The sequence below is a fragment of the Saccoglossus kowalevskii genome, chromosome 1 (assembly GCF_978046115.1).
Source record: "Saccoglossus kowalevskii chromosome 1, keSacKowa6.1, whole genome shotgun sequence".
NCBI lineage: Eukaryota > Metazoa > Hemichordata > Enteropneusta > Harrimaniidae > Saccoglossus > Saccoglossus kowalevskii.
Genome location: NC_140641.1, coordinates 7,915,025 through 7,940,218, shown reverse-complemented (window position 1 = coordinate 7,940,218; position 25,194 = coordinate 7,915,025). Strand labels below are relative to the sequence as shown.

At 35.2% G+C, this 25,194-nt stretch overlaps 2 protein-coding genes across 3 annotated transcripts in view; both read left to right on the top strand.

Annotated features, from left to right (window-relative positions):
• The window catches only part of LOC100375078 (protein lin-9 homolog), a 29,463-nt gene extending 22,169 nt beyond the window's left edge, over positions 1–7,294 (top strand). Inside the window, exons 10-14 of the mRNA XM_078010243.2 lie at positions 4,123–4,203; positions 4,295–4,420; positions 4,953–5,132; positions 5,972–6,066; positions 7,000–7,294. Coding sequence (XP_077866369.2) covers positions 4,123–4,203; positions 4,295–4,420; positions 4,953–5,132; positions 5,972–6,066; positions 7,000–7,105 — 588 coding nt within the window. The 3' untranslated portion in view covers positions 7,106–7,294. The remainder of the gene's footprint in view (positions 1–4,122; positions 4,204–4,294; positions 4,421–4,952; positions 5,133–5,971; positions 6,067–6,999) is intronic.
• Positions 7,295–10,739: 3,445 nt separating this feature from the next.
• LOC100375529 (succinate-semialdehyde dehydrogenase, mitochondrial-like) lies at positions 10,740–24,529 on the top strand. Of its 2 annotated transcripts, none has more exons than XM_085498867.1 (10): positions 10,740–10,810; positions 12,174–12,456; positions 13,825–13,908; positions 14,133–14,303; positions 17,528–17,644; positions 17,770–17,913; positions 19,215–19,358; positions 21,389–21,544; positions 22,471–22,640; positions 23,422–24,529. In XM_085498867.1, exons 1-10 carry the CDS (start codon positions 10,773–10,775, stop codon positions 23,684–23,686), a joined length of 1,572 nt encoding a protein of 523 aa, XP_085354993.1. In that variant the 5' UTR covers positions 10,740–10,772; the 3' UTR covers positions 23,687–24,529. The 2 variants fall into 2 exon arrangements, with proteins under 2 accessions (XP_085354993.1, XP_085355055.1); XM_085498929.1 differs by lacking the exon at positions 10,740–10,810 and adding an exon at positions 11,017–11,167.
• Positions 24,530–25,194: the final 665 nt, after the last annotated feature.

Sequence of the window (25,194 nt, the reverse complement as noted above, 5' to 3'; positions counted from 1 at the left end):
AATAATGAAATAAATATACTGGTATCATTGGATATTTGATTTAATTGTGAAACTTTCTAACAAAATGTTAACTGCTGGCTTCGAACCCTCAATCAACAATTCCGCAGACACGGTATAAATTCAACAACACCACAGAAGATATTCGTCTGTTGCCTGAATTGTTTTCGTAATATAGGGAACGCCATCGACACTTTAACAAAACTTACCTTGACTTGGGTCTTGTTTATCTCTTGTCACAATCTGGAAACTGTTGAACAAATTGCGCGTCGTCCAGTTTAAGACGTTAGTTATTTTATACTTTTATTCATTCAGTTTTGTATGGTGGAGTTTTGTGAGGTTTATTATTTTTTTGCGACGTTCTTTGTTTACTTGTTTACGGTTTGAGAGATTTCAGTTTATTTGATTTACGTTTTTACGGTAGCTCTGAGCGGGACTCGAACCCACTGTCTTTTCAAGTTAATTTTGTTTTATTTTGATGGCACGCTTGTGTACCACGCCACGACGTTGGTCGTTAAGTGGTGTTTATTTTCTAACTACTCCAGTGTTCCGATGAGTTGAACGGAAAAGCCAAAACGATTGCTGGTTTCTGATTGCTTCGGTTCTGGTGAGTGTGTATCTAGTGTGATTCGAACCCATGTCGTTTGTATTGGGCGTTTTTTTATTTCCCATGTTAGCTACGCCGTAATATGCAACCACTTCCCCGTTTTATTGTGATTTTGAGTGTTTAATGATGTCTTCCTCACGCGTCACGCCATGACCCAGTTTCAACCACACGGCCATTTTGCAACACAGTTCGTGACCCTCGGCGTCACCCGACTGACTATATGAGCGTTCTCTTCAACTGTTAAGCTAGTAGGATTTATTACCGTTATTATCATTATATTGTCACGTGATTTGTTTTACCTTATGTGTAATGTCTTAAGTATCTTTATTGTAATTTGTATATACCAATTCGTATATACCGAGGAAACGACCCCGATTGAAGGTCATGTATTTTATGACGTCACCAATTCGTGTGTAGGTACTGCTTCTAGATCTGTGCCAAAATCTCCTCTTTCGTTGATAATTTCCATTGTTTGGAATGTCTGTCAACCGTGCCCCAATAATTTGTTCGGGAAATCGATCCCCGTTGGTTTCTCCATACTGAGTTTAGGACGGGCGTAGGTCCCGACGTCCGGCATTCATCACAATCAGCCGAGACAAAACATTGACCATGGGGATCATGTCCCGTAATTTGTGGGCTGAAAACCCAAATAATTAAACAAGTATTATTATTATATATATTTCATTTTACATCGCGAAACTACAACAAAGCTTGGTTGTTCGCGGTGAAACAGTCGCCTTGAAGTCGATACAACTTCAACTAGCCATTTCTCACCTGGAAATCACAAAAATTCCAAGAGCATCGGGGAATATAATAATAACCATTTTTAGCAATCGCTAGATTTATTTTATCCGAATACATGAAATGCACGAGATTTTCGACATTTATTGGCAACTTCCGCGCTGAAAATGGTTGAAAATGTGGGTGTGGTGCTCTCGCAAAATCCTGTTGATAATACGGACAAATATGGTTCTGTGACCCAGGTCGTGTTCCGATCAAGTGACTTTCAGCAAATCAATGATGTTGTAACAAAGCATATTTGACGCTGTCGTCGTATCGTCCAATCTCCGGCTTCGATTCACATAATTTTGTTTGTTCTGTGACAGGCTTCAAAATTATTCACTAAAATACGTCGGTATATTTTGACTAATGGAGGGGATTTGACCTCAGTTCCGAAAGAGGAAAAACTAAGCCGAGTCCACGGCGAATTAGTTTTCTTTGTTAATTGTGAAATAAGGTAACCCAGAGTAGGGTCGATGATTTTCAGCCCTGATTTTCAAATTGTTCGTCTGGCCACCAAATATTTATGGCTATAACTAAATTTGACACGTTTTTTTTTCTGATTTATTCATTTATGTTAAGCTCTGTTCTATTTTTTCAGAGATTGTGGCCGTTATAGTCAAAATATTTTTTGTGGGAACACTTTTACGGTACATATAGATCGAGCTCATTCACTGATCGTGACTTAATTTTGAATATTTAATGTCAAATTATACCAGACCGACCGCCTGTGGACCGACGTGGTTTTGGTATCATTATTTTAGGAATTAATCATTAACATTTTCCTCGTTTCTCTGCTCTGTCGAAAGACGTTACCTATGCCCTTTTCACGTAACTGTCTCATTAAAATAAAATATTACATTTAGAAAAAGCACCGAAAACACATAACAAGAGGTCCCAGTTAAGTTGCTTTGACGATTGAGTGTCATGCAACTATTAGATTTGAAAAACCACAATTTCGACAACTTGTGTGTGATCAGTGTTTTGGCGAGCAGTCAATGTTTTCAATGAGCGAGCGAGTGAAAAAAAGAGCGATTAAAATGCTGTGGGTTTCTGGTCGGAAATCAAGCATTAAGCTGTGGGTGTAAAAGTGGATGGCTGGTCGAAATGAGTACCGTAATTACATAAACTTTCTAGTATTGATATGCAAATCGGATCTTTCATCAAGTGTCAATTAGGATTACTTTCATGCGAGTGTTGTGCTTGTGTTGGTGGTGTTTATAAACAATCACACGTGGCAATGTTTTGAAATAGAAAAAACGTCGAAATATGCCTTATAAAATGGATTTTTTGTTTAGAAAAAAAGCACAGTCATAGATACTGTCATAACCACCAATAATTTAAAATAAAAAAAATATTGAAAAAAAACACATTAAACGTATGCTAACCCCTTAAAGGCAAATTCAAGAATTATAAAAAAAGAAAATCTATGTTAAAAACAAAATTTTGAAAAATTTATCATACATCTTTTATTGTTCATTTGTACTACATAGTACCGTACTGAACTGCGTTAGGGGTGGGCACTTACCCGAGCACCCCCTTGGAAAAGAGTGCAAATGACAATTTTAGTTCACCATGTGACAGATTGAAGGGGATATTACGTCTTTGTGGGAAAATAAAATTAAGAAATTAGTTGTGTTGTCATTAACATTTACAATGAAGAAACAAAAATACACATTTTATTACAATATTAGTTACACCTTTTGCTAGGTTAAAAGTATGTTGAGTCTGTTGGAACACGGTCACAGTCAAAGTCCAAATCTTCATCATTATCTCCATTGACGAATGTGTTAGAAGAACTTTCTGCCATGATGTTTTCTTGCATGATTTGAGCTGCAACAACTTCCTTTGACCTAATGGGTCAAGTCTGTTATTAACCAATCAGAATGCTGTGTTGTACCAACGCAACTCTTCGTAAATTCCTAAAGATTTTCTGGTAACGCAATGCGGAAGTCAATTATCGATATCATGGTACGATCTGTTAGATTTTGGCGAATATACAGCATGGCTTTATCCAAAACTAATAACTACCCCGGTATATATAGGTGAACTGAATATGGCATGAACTATTTATTGTCAAAATGTAGTTTACACATGGTTACCGTGGTCTACACATTCACAACATCCTTGAGGTGGTCGATATTCTCGCTGTATCGTATAAAAACGATTACCAGTATTCGTTAAGTGATGATCTATGTTTTATAATTAGACAGTCAAATTAGTTGCATTTTGAAGTGGATTGACGCTAAGCTGAGCGTGAACCCGAAAATAGAAATGTCCCAAAGGGGTGGGGGGGGGGACTTAGCCGAGCATGGGCGCTGCGCCGGCCGAGTATGGTACATTTATACTGTAACAATTTAATCTCCCATAACTGTAATCAGTATGAAAGCTACACCAACCCTGCAAGAGCAGCTTGTTTGTTCAGTTTTTTTTTTAAGTTTCTCCTTGTGTATATGCTTGGACTCGCTGTACAACTCAAATTCTACAACTAATTCTAGTCTGTTCATGCTTCTGATGTGGTTTCCACTGCCTGCATTTTGTTGTTCCAAAGAAGTAAATATCCTGCTTGTATGAAATTAGATTTTAAATATACATTTGACCAAAGTACTTTTTTTGTGGAATTAGTTTCAGTGATAATAGTTGTCATTGCTGTTTAAGTTATTGAGCTGCATTATCAATGCATAAAGTTGTTGTATTTACCATAATGTGAATATTGTGTTTGATTTTTTTCTTTTCAGACCAGGTTATCAAAAATTTTAATGATTAAAAAAGACCACATACAGCAACTAAAAGATTTGAACACACAAGCAGAAAGATTGGTAAGTTGGTTCAATCTGCTGTTTATTCTTATAAAAAAGGACTGAAGATCTGTTTATTATTTCAAATTGTGATTTTTGTTTTTAATTACAGAAATCTTACCAGGAACCTATCAGTTCAGAATTTCAACGGAAATATGCAAATGTTGTGTTAGAGTTGGAGAGATTGAATGCTGATTTAAATAGTTATCTTATTGGTGCTCAACAGTATTGTCAAGAGGTAAATTCTTGTTTGTCCAAATCATTTCAGTGTGTCTGAATATATAAATATGTTTCTATAGAGTATCTCACCTAATAATGTGAGATATCCTATACTGTAACCTTCTCATACATGAAATAAGTTTATTTTCACTGATATCATGGAATATACATGTATTCGAAGACCAAGCAAGTTAGTTGAAAAAACAAGGTAGAACAAGGGGAACAAAGTCAAATGTTTTAGTTACCCTTCTTTTTCAGTGATACAGAAATTCATATTTTTACTTAATTTATGGTGATCATATCAATTGATACAAGTCGATGTGATCCTGTACTTTCTGAGTGCATATTTTCAGGTAATCTGATAACCTTATTGTTATCCCGACACATATTGCACTCAATTTTTGGTTTATATGTGGTGCTGTTAGACTCACTCCTAATAAGGATTAACGGTATAAATTCAATCTGACTGACTTTGCAAACAGATTAACCATCAAAGATTCAAAATAAAAATAAAGTATATTCCTGTAATTATTTATTTTCTGTTTTGCTAGATTGCTCCAGAACAAGGATTACAGCCAATAGATCAGTCGTCTGAATTAAGGAGAAAATGTGATGATGAAGCTATAGAATTGGTTTCACAAGCAAATGCAACACTAGCTCCAAAAAGTGTTAGAAGTCAGTCCTTGACAAAACTAGTTTCTGTATTGATATCATTGATGTTGCAGATAAAGGTACATTTTTCTTTATTAATATTATGTTAGTATTCATAGTCGGGTTGTTATTTTGAATACATGTACTGTCTACATAAACTGTTTTAATTCCAAGAGCGATGAAAATTCTTCAAGTCTGTGAAAATCATAACATGGTGTCCTACCATACTGAGTTGTCGGTAACTTTCACAAAATTTGCTTTTATGAATGCCATATAATCAAGAACTTTTCCAGCATTAAAATTAAACAGTTTACATTAGGTTGATAAGTGAATCTCACTGTTGATATTTTGTGTTGTGCTTAGTAGATTGGTACATTAGTGCATCGAACACCCTGACTATTGAAAACAGCTGGTGGCAAAAATATCTCTTAACAGTAACCTGAGTACCACTGTGTTAATTTTATTATCCTTATTCTCATATAATTACATAGTTACTAATTAATGTCCCAAGCACAATGTTCTACTATGTATTATAACATTACTACCACAATTTTTTGAATGATTAAATTTATGTAAATGCACATACATTTGTGTTATTTATTAACAACGAAACTGCACCTACAAGTTTTATAAACTACCATAAGTTTATCAAAATTTACATAAACAATATCATTTCAAGAATTGTGGTAACAAAAAGAAATTACAATTCAACTGTTAGAATTCAGTTGTGAATTGAAACACCTTGAGTAGCACTCAAATTTGACTCGATAGGTTATCAACAACATTTGGCTCTATGGATCAGTAATGAGCCTGAAGCACTATGTACATGATACCTGTAAATACCTTTGTGTAGCTCTGTGATAGCAATATGCTTGCTTAAATCATGAATGTATTTGAAACAAAGTTTTTTTTTTCATAGACATTGGCTGAAAGTGATTTGAATTCTTTTGAACTCAAATCGTTAACAGATTCTTTAGATGAAATAAAAAAGAGAATAGATGTATCCAATTATAGGTGAGTATTATTGCACCATAAATGATACATAATATTATACATATGCCCATCGATTTGTTTAAAGGTCTGATTCAAAATGGCCAAATAGCGGCCATTTTTGTACTGAAAGATCATCAAATTCAAGTATTCAGGAATCGGATCTTGGTTGTTTATGGAAGGACTTCAATCTTAGTACATATATTCTATATTATTAGTCCTTGATGCCTGTTATTTTGTTTTCCAGATCGAATTTATAATGGCTGACTGGTGGCCATTTTGTTTTAATAAATGCGGTTCTAGACCCATATCTCTGATATGCTTTGGCTGATTATGATCAAATTTTATATATTCATTATACATTATGTCATACAGATGTATTCAAAATGGCCGACCATTGGCCATTTTGATTTAATTAATGCTGATCCAGAGCAATACAGGATGACTAAATGCAAACCATTTTAATGTTAAATCATTATAATTAAGCATCAAATTCTTGATCCATATAACTGACATGTTTTATATTTCAACTATATTACTATAAACAAAACTATATATCTTAAATTTGATAACTAACATGGAATGAAAGGTCTTATCCCTCAGACAAACATACAAACTTCAAAGACAAACAAAACCTTCCAACTCAGTGTCTATAGTTCATAAATCTAGCTTGATTTAAACGGTTACTTAAAAAGACTAACCATGATTTAAGAGCCCTGCTTGAATTCATGTTCAGCATAATGTTGATAAAAAATATGGTGAGGTACAGTGATAGTGGTATGCTGGCTATTTTCAAAAGTGCTTCAAAAATTTATACCGGTATATTTGTGAAATTTAATTTCCTGCATTCTACAAGTATTTTTTCTATTTCTCTTGTTTTTTCTACATATTTATAAAATTCTAAAACAATATGTTTGATTTACTTTTTGATTGATACACTGTTTCTGTCTTTTGCAGTTGTTTCCAGGACAATGTGGAGATTCATGTGGCTCATGTTCAAAGTGGAATGAGTCAGATGGGTAATTTACATGCCTTTGCCGCCGAACAACAACTTTACTCGTAATACTGACCTACAAGGAATGCTTGAATGTACACAAACCAGCACCTCAAAAGCATTTCCTAATTCTGTTATTTCTTTGTTTTTATAATTTTGCAGTGAGTATTGTATTACTTAGCCTGCTATCTTCTTTTTGATGGTTGTCTGGAGATTATTATCTGGTTTAAAATGATTGGGTTATACTATTGTTATGAAGCTAATGCTTGTTTGACTGTTATGTTACTTATTCAATTTATATACTGTAGAATACTTTATTTTCGCTTGGAATTTATTTTCGCTATTTTCGCTGAAGGGATGATTTCGTGAAAATAAAATCCAGCGAATATACTTTTTTTCCTATATTTCACATTAAACTCATGAAAAATCAGTGAAAATAAATTCCAAGCAAAACGCCCAAAAAGCCTTTTCAGCGAAAATTAATTCCAGCGAAAATAAAGTATTCCACAGTATTTGTTTTGCAGCTACAGGTCTGGTGAAAGTTAATCAGATAATATTTTCTTGACAAGCATATCACAACCGTTGGCCAGTTAGTTGACGATGCGGATGTTTTGATGTCATTTCATTTATCTGCATGTATCGTCTTCCTTTGATATTGTATACAGTTATTCCACTGTATTTTAATCAAGAAAATCAAATGACCTGCTGGGCTTGTATATAGTTATGATTTTATTTTTTAAATACTGGTATGTACGCTTGATGTTTTGAAAGCATACGTGTTGAGGTCTTCTCCACAATGCAATACATATGAGAAATCATGTGATGGTGGGACTAAGAATTTTTTTAAATGACTAGTGTGATGCTTGTTTTATTTATTTGCACTCTATTTGTGTATCATATTTGCTTTTATTACAGAGGGTAGAGTCATAAGAATAGTGTAGTAGTTGGGCTAAATCATGTACTCAAAATTATATATGGAGGCTGAGTTTCATTTGTTATCACAAATTGTTTTAATGTGTTGCCTTCCTCAAGCCAGAATTCATGTTTTGTTTGATGGTTGATGAAATCAATGCTGCTTTAAGTTTCACAAATTTGAAATATTTATTGTAGGCAATTTTTCCGTTGAAGGAGTGTCTCATTTCAACTCTCTAATACCTTGGAAATAAACATTTGACACTGTTAGTGTGTGTAGCACCACAGATTAATCACAATATTTTTATACAAGGGACAAGTTCTTTTTGACATTTTGTAATCAAACATTTTTGAAGTAATTGAATTTTCATTGGCTGCTTATTGAATTGAATCAGGCAGCTTATTGTGTTATTAGAATGTTACTGTATTGAAGTCAGTAGCAGAATGCAATGTACATGTGCACTGCCATTTGTGCAATTCATTAGATTGATTAAAAGTGTCAAACTTTGAAATTATCGTCTCAATGATTATGGTTTCCAGATTTGATTTCCAGTCTGTGTCTGCTGGTGCGTATATAGTTACTGTTATACTGCCCTCAATGATACTTACTATATGCAGGGACACCAATGGCTCGATTCGCACCCTAAACAGAGTCGCAGTAGTGTAACAGCAAGCAACAGTTAAGTGTATCGTGACTACCAAAGAAAAGTCTACTGGCCAGAAGCAACATTACAAAACATTTCCCTAGAAAGCCATTGTATGTGTTTTGTTCTTATTCAAACAAACATTTGCAGTCATATATTATCTATATATGCCAGATCATCAAATTTCACTCTGGTTTGGTTTTAGTTTGTACCCCGGTATATAGAGTATTTCTGAACTTTTTCTCATTTTCCTGCTACAACTTCAACTTGTCATCTTGTTACCTACCAGCTGTTTCTGTTCTAGAGAGGTCATCACCATTCCATAATTTTGACCACCTGTTAGCACTTGCCACATGGCAACATAACTGCCTCTGTTTTACAACATTTTAACCTCAACTAACTCTAAGTCCTCAGCAACATTGAAACTTCAACTGCTTTAAAGTTTGTAGTGGGGATTTATTGCCAAAAATATCACGGCTTGTCTCTTGATTACTCCAGCTGTATGTATCACGTCTGATCTCTACAGGTTGTTGACTTATTATTGCTAGGAAAGGATTGACCAGCTTTATTTGTCCAAGAAAAGTGTTCCGCTCGGAATGTGTCTGAACCCCTCATTTAATCACAGGGAGCCCAAGGACTATGATCAACTTTTTAGTCCAGGGACAACAGCTTTATATACATGTAATTAATACTGTTGTGTCAAGAACAACCACGACAAAAAATCAATCACGAGATTTATTGTTATTCAGAAAATAAATGTTTCTCAGTCCTATACTGACACGAAGTGCGAAATAGTTAATAATCGCGTAATTTGATCATGGATGTGGTTCAAATGTGTCGACCATATAATTTATTCATTTTGTGTCAGTGTGCCACTGCCTAACTCGATAATATTTAGCTGTGACGTCATCGGGACTGAGAAGTGTACCCCATTCCCGCACTAGGGGATTCGCCGTCAGAATGACAAGCCCCGATGCAACCTACTCATCACACGGGCGCTTGCAACAGGATTTATGGTTAAGGGAGATAGGCTTGGGTAGGGTTATATACTAGTATAGAAATAAAGTCTTGTAGTAATGTCTTTTGCATTTTTGGACATTACCTTACTTTTGTTTGCGTACGTTCCAAATAAAATAGCATATCATGTCATCATACTAGACGCCTGGAGCCGGAAACAGCCACTGGTGGCGCTGTATACAATAGAGACCTATGCTTGGGGCGGACATCAGGGTATTTTCACCGCCGAGCAACCATCACGGTGAAAACAAAAATGTACTTCGGGATAGTTGTTGAGACTCTTATGAACAGTGTATTAAACAAGACTAATCCTACATATGCAACATATATAAATTGTGTTGCTTTGAATTAATTCAAAGTTGCGTTTGAAGTTTTACTGCTCAGCTCAGTGTTCGCGGTAAATTGCAAAATACAATCAGGCCAAGGTATGATGAGTCACGGGCGCTTGCAACAGGATTTATGGTTAAGGGAGATAGGCTTGGGTAGGGTTATATACTAGTATAGAAATAAAGGCAAAAGACATTTACCGCGAACACAGCTGAGCAGTAAAACCACAGGGAGCCCAGGAACTATAATCAACTGTAATACGCAGTCTCTATGAGCGGGGGGGGGGGGGGGGTATCGGCTGGTATCTAGTGTAAGAAATAGACAAGGGATGAAGGCTCCAGCCAGCTCACATTTTTTAAACTCGAAAAAAATAAAAAATAAAATCTAAAAAAAAATACCAGGTTGAAGAATATTAGTTGCTCCTTCGAATTTCGCCAAAGCCTTACCTACATTTTACCGATATCTGCAGAATAAATCAAGAAAACTACACAAATTGACTCCATTTAGGAATTTCTAACGGTAAGTCCGTACGCACGACACCGTTGGAGGCGTGGCCTGTTCAGCATTTGTCAACAACCAATCACAAGACTGGTTACGAACCAGTTGAGCAAGGCTAACCGAGTCGTGACCTATTGGTCGGTAAACTTTCTATCGCGCAACCACGTGACATACACGATTATGAATGGTATTACCGCACGGTGTTGTAGAGGGAGGAATGTCCGAACGGAACAACACCGTGCAGGCCGACGATGGTCCGCGCCAAGCATAGGTCTCTATTGTATACAGCGCCACCAGTGGCTGTTTCCGGCTCCAGGCGTCTAGTATGATGACATGATATGCTATTTTATTTGGAACGTACACAAACAAAAGTAAGGTAATGTCCAAAAGTGCAAAAGACATTACTACAAGACTGAAACAGATATAAAATACAAAAAACAAACAAATCAAAATTGGAAAGGATAAACTTGACATAACTGGAGAGAATATCAATGAATATATCATCAATACTTATATTTAAAAAAAAAAAGAGAGCTGAGAAAAATGAGTATATAACTCGTCTGAGGGCGTCATCTTAGACAGTCAGAGGTCAAAAGATCGTATGTAAATTATAAAACATATCTGGTCTGGTTTTTCTTTCATCTCGCTTTATGTGTACGATGTAACCAAGGCCAATTGGAGACCACGGATGTACGTCGTATAGCTCGCGTTATTGTAATTTAAGCAGTCAAACGTAAGTGAAGTGCAGTGAAGCGGTGGCACTGTGCATTTAGCGGTAATCTGTAGTGGTGGCACGCAAGCCGAATAAGACACCCGGGTCTTCTCAGTATTAAATCAGATTTCCTTGAATTTTACAACGGGGTTTTATTTTATGCTATTGTTTCCAAACTCTGCTCGAAACATAAGTTTCAGAAAAATATACTTTGCATAAAAATGTGTCAAACATTCATGCAAAGGTCTCGTCATATCTTAAAACTTTGGGTGGGCGTATTAGACTGTTCACGTGAGAAATATTTTTTAATGGCCACATACGATCCCCTCTATCACACGTGAGACTATTTTCTAAGGTTCACTATCCTGCAACGTTGGGGGGGGGGGTATATGAAGGTTTTCTGCCTTGAATGTAATAATTACGTGAAGTAAAATTTTCCATGTGTTTGTTCATATGTATTTTAATTCATGTTAATCATAGGCAGTTTATCACTTTGTCCCAAAGTATATCTAAAAACAATCAAATTAATAGTAAAGTTAAGAATACTGCCCACCGTCTAAAAATTGAATTAAAAGGTCAGAGTGTGATATATCAATGTTGATGTATGATGTACAAACAAGTATTATGAATACATTTTGCATTTTATTGCAAATGCTGAAATACTAAATTTCAACAAACCTAAATATAACTTCCATGAGTAAGCACTGATGCTGACAAACCCAGTAAAAATCCTAAAAATATAAGATAAACTAAATAAGCAGGTACAAATATTTTTAAAATCATTCTCTATGTGAGAAGAATATTATGGAAGTAATATTTAATAAAAATTTTGATATTTTTAAACTTCACAACATATTTGTCTCGAGTAATTGTCACCTAATCTTTTTTGATCTCTTACTGTAATACATCAACTTCCAATTCCCAAATTTGGTGTACAGCAAATAGATACAGGCAGTAATTAACAGGCTGCTATACAAAACGAAATGACGTAATATAGTTTCAAATTTTCTTTCTACCTTTAATACAGGTTTATGATGGCTACATTGAAATTCTTTAATTTATCAAATCGGTTATTACAATGCTCTAAGTTGATGGCGTTACAGAGTAGAGAGTTTGGTAATATCCTAACAGACAAGGCATACGTGGGAGGAGCATGGATATCGGCAGCAAGCGGTAAAACATTCCCAGTCTTCAATCCTTTCAATGGAGAGGAGATTGGTAGAGTGCCAGATATGGATCAAATTGATGTTCACGCTGCAATACTAAAAGCACATGATGCATTCAAGAAATGGAAAAAAACCACAGCAAAGGTGTGTGTGGGTATAACTTCTATTGTCAGCTAAACTTAGTTGAATAACCTTACAGTTTTGTATAACTTGGCTAAAAATAAAATCTTCACAAGTTACACCATTTATTTGTCTTCAGTATAATAAATTTAAATCCTGGCATTGCTGTTCTGCTCTACGTGTGCAATAAAAACAACTAACTGAGGATGTTTGCTCAGACACAGTGATTAGAAATTAGAAAGTGGGACCTAATGGCGATACAGGAAACAACTTAGGAGTCTTGTGTGCATCTCAGATATAAATCTTAATGGAAAATGCTTCACATCAAATATTGATTTTATGATTGTCTATCACCCATCTTTTAATGTCACAGTTTGTGCCAGGCAACAGTTCTGGACATTGAATGTGAAATTTGCAAGTGCGAGTACTGACATGTAGTGCATTTTGCCACGGAGATCATAATCATGTTTGAGACAACGTGACAGGAATGTGTTAACATTTTTCCTTTCATAATGGCATTTAAGAATTTGAGTTTTGGTCACCAAGTCCAATGCTACAAACATTGTGCTACTGGTGACCAGTTTTCCGCATTTGGTTTAGTGACTTGACGTCACCATAAAATGATGAGAATGAACTCAATCACAATGAAATCTACAGATCTGCTCGGTGATGTTTAGCTCTTTGCAAGAACCTTCTGCAGCAAATATCTTGTGAATACTATAAGGTTATTATGAGGATACCTCAAAGTGTGCACGAAGACAATACAGCCAGAGTATCGACCAACACGCATCGGAGTTCGCTGCAACGGCGTACTGTCTGAGTGCATACTTTGAGGTATCCTCGTAATAACCTTATTATTATAAGAATACATCATGGGAATGCCGAAATCCAAAAAGTTTAGAACCAAATCAGCGAACTTCTTTGTGTGGAGTTCGGTAAAACCTTGTGGCAGCCATGATTATTTTTATTATTTAATAAACAGAAAACCTAATCAGGTTTTAGTGAATTTTAATTCTGGCTGGTGGACTATAAGCCTAATGAGAATCAAAATGATTGAACCTCATAATTTTGTTATGAAAATGAAATTTTAAGCTATTCTGATCTGTTGCTTGCGATCTGCTGTGTGATAACATTGTTTTATTATTAGGAGCACAAATAACAACAGCGTTGAACAATGCCGTTTTTTATCTTTGAGAACGAAGAGCCAGTTCTTGCCAACCAGGTTACTGCACACTCACATGCACACACAGAGTACACAAAAATGGCGGAATAGTGAAACACACTTTATTTTTCCATTTGATATACTATGAGAAGTACATACCTTCTACAATCATGTTAAACACTGGTTGCCTGCAAATATAACAGTATAAACCTTTTTTTATTGGTTTTCAGGAAAGACAGTCATATTTACTCAAATGGCGTGATTTAATAAATGAGAATAAAGAAGAATTGGCCAAATTATTAACAGCAGAAATGGTAAGAATTCAGCAAAGATTCAAGAACAACAACATAAAACAAAACTATACTGTAAAATCCACATATCTGTTCTAATACTTGTGAACGACATTACTCATTTATCTTGAAAATAAACACTGTAATTAATATGAGATAATCTTTAGAAAATTCATTATTTCACCATACTTGAATATTTAAAACACCATTTCTCTAATAATGAACCATTTGTTAATCTTGTATTACAGGGTAAACCATTAACAGAGGCTCTAGGAGAAGTTCAGTACGGCGCTTCTTTTCTAGAGTGGTTTGGTGAGGAGGCAAAGCGTTGCTATGGTGATGTCATACCAACCAATGCTGGAAACAAACGAATGGTCATTATTAAACAGCCAGTTGGAGTGGCAGCAATGATTACACCAGTGAGTTTAATTATTATCATATTAAACAACCAGTGGGAGTGGCAGCAATGATTACACCAGTGAGTTTACTTATTATCATATTAAACAACCAGTGGGAGTGGCAACAATGATCACACCAGTGAGTTTAATTATTATCATATTAAACAACCAGTGGGAGTGGCAGCAATGATTATACCAGTGAGTTTAATTATTATCATATTAAACAACCAGTGGGAGTGGCAACAATGATCACACCAGTGAGTTTACTTATTATCATATTAAACAACCAGTGGGAGTGGCAACAATGATTATACCAGTGAGTTTACTTATTATCATATTAAACAACCAGTGGGAGTGGCAGCAATGATCACACCAGTGAGTTTAATTATTATCATATTAAACAACCAGTGGGAGTGGCAGCAATGATCACACCAGTGAGTTTAATTATTATCATATTAAACAACCAGTGGGAGTGGCAACAATGATCACACCAGTGAGTTTAATTATTATCATATTAAACAACCAGTGGGAGTGGCAACAATGATCACACCAGTGAGTTTACTTATTATCATATTAAACAACCAGTGGGAGTGGCAGCAATGATTATACCAGTGAGTTTACTTATTATCATATTAAACAACCAGTGGGAGTGGCAGCAATGATCACACCAGTGAGTTTAATTATTATCATATTAAACAACCAGTGGGAGTGGCAGCAATGATCACACCAGTGAGTTTAATTATTATCATATTAAACAACCAGTGGGAGTGGCAACAATGATCACACCAGTGAGTTTACTTATTATCATATTAAACAACCAGTGGGAGTGGCAACAATGATTATACCAGTGAGTTTACTTATTATCATATTAAACAACCAGTGGGAGTGGCAGCAATGATCACACCAGTGAGTTTAATTATTATCATATTAAACAACCAGTGGGAGTGGCAACAATGATCACACCAGTGAGTTTACTTATTATCATATTAAACAACCAGTGGGAGTGACAGCAATGATTACACCAGTGAGTTTAATTATTATCATATTAAACAACCAGTGGGAGTGACAGCAATGATTACACCAGTGAGTTTAATTATTATCATATTAAACAACCAGTGGGAGTGGCAGCAATGATCACACCAGTGAGTTTAATTATTATCATATTAAACAACCAGTGGGAGTGGCAACAATGATCACACCAGTGAGTTTACTTATTATCATATTAAACAACCAGTGGGAGTGGCAGCAATGATCACACCAGTGAGTTTACTTATTATCATATTAAACAACCAGTGGGAGTGGCAACAATGATCACACCAGTGAGTTTACTTATTATCATATTAAACAACCAGTGGGAGTGACAGCAATGATTACACCAGTGAGTTTAATTATTATCATATTAAACAACCAGTGGGAGTGGCAGCAATGATCACACCAGTGAGTTTAATTATTATCATATTAAACAACCAGTGGGAGTGGCAGCAATGATCACACCAGTGAGTTTACTTATTATCATATTAAACAACCAGTGGGAGTGGCAACAATGATCACACCAGTGAGTTTACTTATTATTATATTAAACAACCAGTGGGAGTGGCAACAATGATTACACCAGTGAGTTTACTTATTATCATATTAAACAACCAGTGGGAGTGGCAACAATGATCACACCAGTGAGTTTACTTATTATCATATTAAACAACCAGTGGGAGTGGCAACAATGATCACACCAGTGAGTTTACTTATTATTATATTAAACAACCAGTGGGAGTGGCAACAATGATTACACCAGTGAGTTTACTTATTATCATATTAAACAACCAGTGGGAGTGGCAACAATGATCACACCAGTGAGTTTACTTATTATCATATTAAACAACCAGTGGGAGTGGCAACAATGATTACACCAGTGAGTTTACTTATTATCATATTAAACAACCAGTGGGAGTGACAGCAATGATTAAACCAGTGAGTTTAATTATTATCATAAAACTTCACACATACATCATACATATGCACGTCAATTTGTTTCACGATCTGATTCAAGATGGCTGAATGGCGACCACTTTTGTGCTCAAAATCATCAAAATCAAGCATTTCTCGGCTGTTTACAGATGGATTTTGTTCAAACTTGGTATATACATTAGACATTATAGGATCTTGATGCACATTATTATGTTTTACGATCTGAATCAAGATGGCTGAATGGCGGGCATTTTTGTGCTAAAAAATTCTAAAAATCAAGCATTTCTTGGCTGTTTACAGATGGATTTTGTTCAAACTTGGTATATACATTAGACATTATGGGACCTTGATGCAAATAATTTTGTTTTCCAGATAAGATTCAAAATGGCCGACTGGCGGTCATTTTGTTTTAATGAATGTGATTCTTGTGCCATATCTCTGACTTGCTTTCACTGATTATGTTCAAATTTTAAATATTCATTATACATCATGTCATAGGTAAACAGATATATTGGTTTGACGATCCTATTCAAAATGGCCAAATGGTGGTCACTTTTGTGCTAAAAAAATCATCAAATATCAAGCATTTCTGGCATTTATGGATGGATTTCGTTCAAACTTGGTACATATATTAGACATTACAGGTTCCTGATGCACATCATTTATTTTTCAGATCGGATTCAAAATGGCTGTCTGACGGCCATTTGTTTTAATGAATGGGCTTCCCTACCCATATCTCTGGCTTGTTTTGACTAATTATATTCAAATTTTAAATATTCATTATACATCATGTCATAGATAAACAGATAAATTGGTTTGACGATCCTATTCAAAATGGCCGAATGGTGGTCACTTTTGTGCTAAAAAATCATCAAATATCAAGCATTTCTGGCATTTATGGATAGATTTCATTCAAACTTGGTACATACATTAGACATTACCATATCTCTTAAATGCTTTGACTGATTATATTAAAATTTTATATATTCGTTATATATCATGTTATATATATACATGTATTCAAAATGGTTGATTTTGATTGCTGTTCCAGAGCAATATCTCTCAATATGGACATGTACAATTATTATCATATTAAACAACCAGTGGGAGTGGCACAATGATTGACCAGTGTGACCATGGTTATGTTTTTCTTGTCTTTAAAGACAAAATTATTATACATGATGGTTTTGATGCTGATTGTAGGAATTACAAACCAGCTCATCAATGTGTCTCATCAATAATGATTTTAAACCGTGATGGATTTTTGTATCACATTTCAGTGGAACTTTCCTAATGCTATGATAACAAGAAAAGTTGGTGCTGCCTTGGCAGCTGGATGCACCACTGTAGTCAAACCAGCAGAAGATACACCATATTCGGCACTTGCCCTTTGCCAAGTAAGTTGACTGTTTCTCAGAACCAATTATATGAAAGCATTCACTCAGAACCACAAATAAAGAGAATAAATAGATAATGTTTTATAAAGATCTTTTCAGCAATTTGTTGTACTGTATATTTTCAGTTGGCAGAACAGGCTGGAATACCCGCTGGTGTCATCAATGTAGTCACATGTTCAAGAAATCATGTATCTGAAGTTGGTAAACTATTATGTCAGGATCCTTTAGTGTCTAAAGTGTCATTTACTGGCTCTACCCATGTTGGTAAAGTAAGTATTCTAGATTAAGGTTGTCACAATAGTCAACTTTATATATTATACAACTTTTTATCTTTTTGTGGCCAACTATTCCCTATTAATTGCTAATTTTAACCATGTTCACTTAATTGTTTCTCATGTACTATTAACAAATTTCAATGAAACTTGGTACATAGATGCTCTGGGATATTTCTCATACCTGATTGGCTTTTGGTTGAAATTCATGCATATTAATTATTACTTAATTTGCATATTAATTAGCTTATATTTAACTTTTTCACCAATATCTCACCCACTCATCAGATTCAATGCAGCTTGGTATATAGATGCTCTGGGATATGCCATATATATTTCAGTTTAGGTTTATTTTTTGCTTACTAATTACCTAATTTGCATAAATTAACCAATTTATAGATGCTCCACAGATAACTTGAATATCACTCATTAAATTTTCAATGTAACTTGGTACATACATATGTGTGCTTTTGGATAATCCACAGATTTGATTACTTCAGGGTTTAAATCCATGCATATTAGTTACCTGTTATTATAGTTTCTTGTGATGTGAAATGCCCACCCACACGTTTTCCGTTTTGGATTTGCTGTCCACTGAAATGGACAGTTACTGTTTTTGTTGTTGAAAATGATTACTCATATCCAAGTAAATTTGAAATATATCTCGTGTTGTAACCACGCCCACCTAATCTGAAACTGTTTGCAGTTTTTCTGCTCTTCCAAAAATGAAAGTGCGCCACCAAATGTTAAAATCTGAGAGGAAATCATACTCTTACGCCATACTTTTATAATACTGCGACGATATATATTGTGTGAGTCTCTTCACATTTCCAAGCAATCCAAAGATGAAACATCAGTTGACAAAATCCATAAAATCAATGATACATTGGGATGGACCTCCTCCTTACTATGTCATATGCAGTGACCATTTTACCACAGAATCTTTCGCTGAACAACTTTCCACATTTATAAAATAGCAACTTTGGATTTAAAGACAATTAGGTACCAAAACTTTAAAATTGGCATAGTACAGACACTTCTGGACTGTATGGTCAAAATAAGACATATTCAATGATTTTGCATGTAATAAACACAATTTTTGCTTCAAGTGTATTGAAGTTGTTCAAAAATAGTAAAAACTGTATAGCAATATTCCTTAATTGTACTTCATGCCTCCAATACCTTCAGCACACATGAGTTTTTTCTAAGCATTCATTTCTGAGTTAGTTGAAAGGTGATACCACTGTTAGTATTTTGATTGTATTGACAAATAATAATTTGCAATTTTTTTGCGATAGATTTTACTTCAACAGTCTGCAAGCACTGTGAAAAGAGTTTCCATGGAATTAGGAGGTAATGCTGCGTTTATGGTGTTTAATTCTGCTAATGTTGATGCTGCTGTGACTGGTGCTATGGCATCAAAGTTTAGAGCATCTGGACAGGTTAGTAGTTACATAGAGTTACCGTATTTATCCGGGTATAAGCCCAGGATCTTGAACATGGAAAATTGCCAAAAAGAAGGGGTGGGCATTTGCCAGGAGATCCCCGGCAAAAAAACGAAAATTCGCGAAAATTGACAACACGCAGATCGAACTGCGGCAGGGAATAGAACGGCAAATGAAAACATGCAACGGAAATAAATGAACAATATGCAACACTAGAAGTAAAACAAAAATAATGTATTGCTTATAATGTGACAAATAAACCAGAAATAATAAAAATCGACAGTGAGGAATCATTTGAATTAGGATTTTCCCGCCGACAAACACGCCCAATACGCGTGAACTCAATATGAATTAAAATGTCAGGGGTTAAACTGCGTAAAATGATTTCCGGTCTCGACAAATTACGAATCAACCGTCATACAAGATCAATAATAATTTACAAATTTACACTGTAAAAATTATAAAAATTCATAGCTATTTGAAAAAACTTCTCAGATCTTTATTTGTACGTTCATTGCCATCTTCGTCAAACTCAAAACCCTCAAATGTCCAAGTTGGCGTCACTGTAGCCGTCGAACAAAATCCCTACAACTTATTCCTGAAGTTCGTCGATATCGTCCCACACAATTTGGACTTAGCACTTTTAATCCACGGATTTCGCAGTCTGTCAGCTTGGCACTTTTCATTCATGTCTAATCATAATAAAGAGACAAGAAAAATAGGGTCGCTCTGCTGCGATGGCACACGATGCTTTTATTTACAGTCTGGCAATCATCTTTGACCTTTATGCATCTGCTTTACTGATTACCAGTCAAATCGTGACATTGCTTTCTTATCAGATTCAACGCTTATTAATCACGGTGAAAGTTATCATTCAGCAAGTTCCGGCGGTTGGAATGTCTCACTATATGGATATCGCGGTGGACTTGAAATAGGAAGTTTTTTTTTTATCCAACGACAGAAGAATAATTTTCATGACAGAAATGCAATAGCGGTGATAAAAAATGGTAAAAAAGTTGGCAGTCTTCGACGTGACATTGCAAAATTACTGGCCCCAGTTATGGATTCGCAAGCTGCTACAAAATATTTATAAAGCCAAAATAACGTAATTTCAACCATTCTCCCAGGTACGGGTTGCTACAATATTGCAACTTTGTTTTCATTGTCGACGACGCTAAAGCCGAACGAGTGCGACACTTGCTTAACGGCTCTCCTTATACGATTTGCTTGAGGAAGCACAAACCAAACGGCCAGCCCTTTTTAGGGCCACGACATATTTCAAAAAGAGAACTACTGTTTCTGCTTTAATATTTATTTTTATAGACTTGCTGACTGTTATGATTCTGAAAAAAATCAGCGGTGAACGCGCTGCCCTGAAGGCAGAAAGCTGTCACAGCTATTTTGCGTTCAACCCTTGTTTTACGCAATTAATTTTTTTTATAAGTATCAAGACAGACTTCAAGAAAGTCAACTGTTAATACAACCACAGTCAACGAATAGAAAATAGTTTTTTGTTTTTTGTTTTGTGTAGTAAAAGACCCCCTGGGCGTGTGCCCGGATATGACCTCAACTTCTTTATTGTGTCAAAAGTGGGGGGTGGGCGTTTGTCCAGGCATGGGCTCTTACCCGGATAAGTACGATATGAGTGATTCTGCTAATGTTGATGCTGCTGTGACTGGTGCTATGACATCAAAGTTTAGAGCATCTGGACAGGTTAGTAGTTACATAGAGTTATGAGTGATTATGATTTTGATGATGCTGCTGTGGCTGGTGACATAATTCTGGAAACTATGATTAGATTAAACAATTTTGAATTCATTTTTTGTCAGGTGATGTGGGTGAAGAGTTTTACGTTTCTGTTGTTTTTCTCCTTTTTAGCATCACTAATACATATATTTACTTACACTGTAACTTAATTTTTTGAACATGGTATTGCATAATGTACTTTTAAAAAATAAATACAAAAAAATTGTTTACAGACAACAAGTCTGTGGAACCCTCAAACATTTAAATGCATTTAATTTCAGACCTGTGTTTGTGCTAACCGCCTGATGATACAGAGTGGAATCCATGATGAGTTTGTTGAGAAACTGGCACTAGCTGTGAATAAATTAAAAGTAGGAGATGGATTTGAAGGAGATACAACACAAGGTCCACTCATCAATGTCCAAGCTGTGGAAAAGGTATGTAACACCATACAATTTAAAAGAAATTTTTACCTTGTCAGAATTGTTCATGAAGGGAAAGGTTTTCTCACTAGAAGTAATAGAACAACATTTTTTGAGATATGATGAGACACTGTAGAAACCAATGTTAAATGGCTTAAAAATCACCATTTTTATGGGCAGTTTGTGGGAAAGTAGTTTGGTAGCCATATTTAAAGTTTTGTGAACATCAGCACAATATAAAAGCCACTTCATGAAATTCAAGAAAATTCGATGATCTGTTTTAATACTAGTCAACTACCTTAAGTAGTAACAGTTTAAAAATGTGTTAAAAATGAATCTGTGATTCTGATAGATGCTAAGAGGTACTTAAGCATGCTACTATAACAGCCTATGATTTTCTGAAAGTTTATATTAAGGTGAATATGATAGTACATATGCATTACCAATGTCAGGGGCCAAAACAAATTTTAAGATGAAACATGTTTTTTTTTTGTACAAGAAACCTGCAATTTCTTTTTATCCATACTTTAGTTTTCTAATCACCAAAATTAAAACGAGGCACAGTATTCTATGTCATATGTATTCATAGGTCATTTGTGTGACTGAATGTGTTGAAAATATACTTTTCAATAGTCAGTATAGTCAAGAACAACAAATGTTAAATTGGCCATCAGGTAGCGCAACCCTTACACAATCATTGGCATTCATATGCACTACTGTTTTTGCCTATATCTAAGCTTTCAGATGGTGTATAGATTGTCATAGTAGTATGCTTACTAACTTTAAAAAAAAAGATGTCTGAATGACACACCAATTTTTGACTTGTTTTTACTATGTTGCTACCTTAATGTGACGTCTATACTACCATCAGAAGTAGGTTCATTTTTGCATTTTTCTCTCTCAACTCCAATAATTTTGACAAAAGCATTGTGTTTTAATAGGTGGAGATGCAAATTCAAGATTCTGTTTCAAAAGGAGCAACCGTGATATGTGGTGGGAATCGACATCAACTTGGGGGGTCATTTTTTCAGCCAACTGTAATGACTGGTGTTACAACAGACATGTTACCATGCAAAGAAGAAACATTTGGACCACTAGCACCAATTATCAAGTAAGTCTTATGTACAGTTACATTACTAGACTTACTGTATAGAGTCTTGAAAACAAAATAAACTTACATATATGGATGATGTGCTCAACCTTGTGTCTCCAGATGTGCGTAAAATTGTATAATGAACAAACGAGAAAGCTGTTTTGTTTTTCAGTTTACAACATTTTCTGTAATTCAAAACTTCATATCTGCATGTTCTCCTATTTCAGTGGTTTCCAACAGTCCCAATTGTTTATCAGTGAAATCAGTTAGAGATCATTGCTAACTACGGTGGTTCTGAAAATAATTTGGATGTCACCATTCATATTTCAGTGTATACATACACTGCATGGTTGTATTTCATTGTGAATAACATTTATGTTTCGTTGCAGTACGTCACTATGAGTTTAAACAAAATATGCTACCACGTTTTATTAAACATAAAACATTCATTCGTATCCATGGTCAATCAATGTACTAAGGATTTTTTTTTTGGCGAATGAACTAAATTTAAATTGATTGAGTCATAACTATTTTATAACACTCAACAAATTAACTTGTTCATGTATTTAAATGAATGCATGTCATTTAACTCGTGTAATATGATAATGGAGTGATCTGAATTGTGTCATTGGAATGGCGGCATTAAAATAGTTTGAACAAAATATGTTACGCAAAGCACTGCAAGCCAACTTGCTGTATGGTTGTTTGAAGAGTTGTTAGAACTGTAAAAATGAACTGAGTTTATATTTTTCCTGCCGTTACCTTAATTTAAATACACATACTTGTCTTTTTACGTTAGATTTAAAACTGAAGAGGAGGCCATAGCAATAGCTAATTCAGTGCGAGTCGGTTTGGCAGGTTACTTCTACTCCAATGATATATCTCAGATATGGAGAATTGCTGAAGAACTGGAAGTTGGTATGGTTGGAATTAACGAAAGTATGGTGTCATCAGAGATGTCTCCATTTGGTGGAATCAAAGAATCTGGTCTCGGCAGAGAAGGCTCTAGATATGGTATTGATGAATACCTAAATATAAAGTACTTGTGTTTTGGAGGAATTTAATTTCTCAAGAATTTATTAATCTCTGTTTTATACAGTCAATTCCATAAAGGCATGAATGTGTTTTATATAAAATATTTCTAAATATTTTATAAATTTCAAGACGGTTGAAATAAACTTTACTAATCACAACGATGCATTAAATGCAATGATTGGAGAAAATTTGCAAAGATTCATGGGTAAAATGATTTACCCTGTATAAATATTTTATAACTTTTCACACAAAAAACATTCATGCCTTCATGAAATTCACAGTATTGATATGTAAATGTGTGTAATAAAATCAGTGTGTAACTGCTGTAATGTCACTTGCTGTATGTGTAACCAATGCACGACATGTTTTAATTGGTAAAAGCTTATTTAAAATAATCAATACTATTGGGACATTGCTCATATCTAGAGTGCAAGGCAGCCATGTGGATAATTTGATTCAAATGTTTCCAACTATGACATTTTTCATTTTAAGTGTTTCTGAATTGATTTATCAAAATAATGATATTTTAAGCATGTAAATCACACATTCCACTGATTCCAACTCAATGTAGACCATGAAACTGTATATGGCAAATGCATAGCAAGTTGTGCAACTATGCATCTGGATACCTTGGTATTTATTCTGGTGGAACCGTTGGTAGTTCCACAAAAATGATTGCATTACAGCGTAAAACATTATCTTGGAAGAGGAGATAATTGGTAGATATGGATGTATGAAAGCAATATCTGAATTGTTCTTGTAGTCAAATATCTATGCAATTTTATTTAAATAAACAGTCCTGTTTAATGTAATATGTACTAGAGAATCAAGGGCTAATAGAAATAATAAAAATGTTGGTGAAAACGCGACAATTCACTACGTTCAATTACCCACCATAGACTCCGGTCAGTCAAAATGACTATTTTGAACTGTAGGCATTAATCAGCGATTCTGCCGGTGACGGAGAGATAGAATCCAGGTCAGGGGAAGCCCCATGACCTCAAGATTCTTTTACCCCTTACGTCACGAACCCACGTGACCGAGGCCACCTGGCAGCGCCACAGGTAGCCGTCCATCACTCTTCTCTCCGCCTCGAGTGGAGATGAAATCTAGCGAGCTCTGCTGGATCACCTGCTTTTTTTCCTGTCCGGATTTATAGCTTGGGTTGTTGCCGCTGCTCGGCATCCGACATTGTAGCTGGTAGGATAAGTTTTCCTTGTCATTTTTACCCTTGTGTCATTTTCCCCTTTGTGTGTAGCATTTTTCACAGCAAAGAAATCAAAATCGGGCACCACTACGTAACCAGTTGGTTTTCATGGCGGCAACTTTTACAACTGTAATTCGCTTCCCTCATGCATGTCGTCTTTTATTTTCAATGTATTTAGCAGTTTGTAGATGTAATGACAGCCCCAGGGCTCGCTGCCATTTTCTTTCCGGTCTCCTCGTGTTTCGAGTCGACCGTGCAGTGGTTATATTCAGAATTTACCAGCATAGAACCCGCATCCAAGATACTTTGTTGTAGCTACGTGCGGGTTTC

Bases quoted from the DNA above. Each gene is read 5' to 3' on its own strand.
- LOC100375529 (XM_085498867.1), top strand. From the start codon at position 10,773: ATGCTATTTTATTTGGAACGTACACAAACAAAAGTAAG. The intron at 14,304-17,527 runs GTGAGTTTAATT...ATCACATTTCAG, and splicing joins TGGCAGCAATGATTACACCA to TGGAACTTTCCTAATGCTAT. The intron at 19,359-21,388 runs GTTAGTAGTTAC...ATTTAATTTCAG, and splicing joins AGTTTAGAGCATCTGGACAG to ACCTGTGTTTGTGCTAACCG.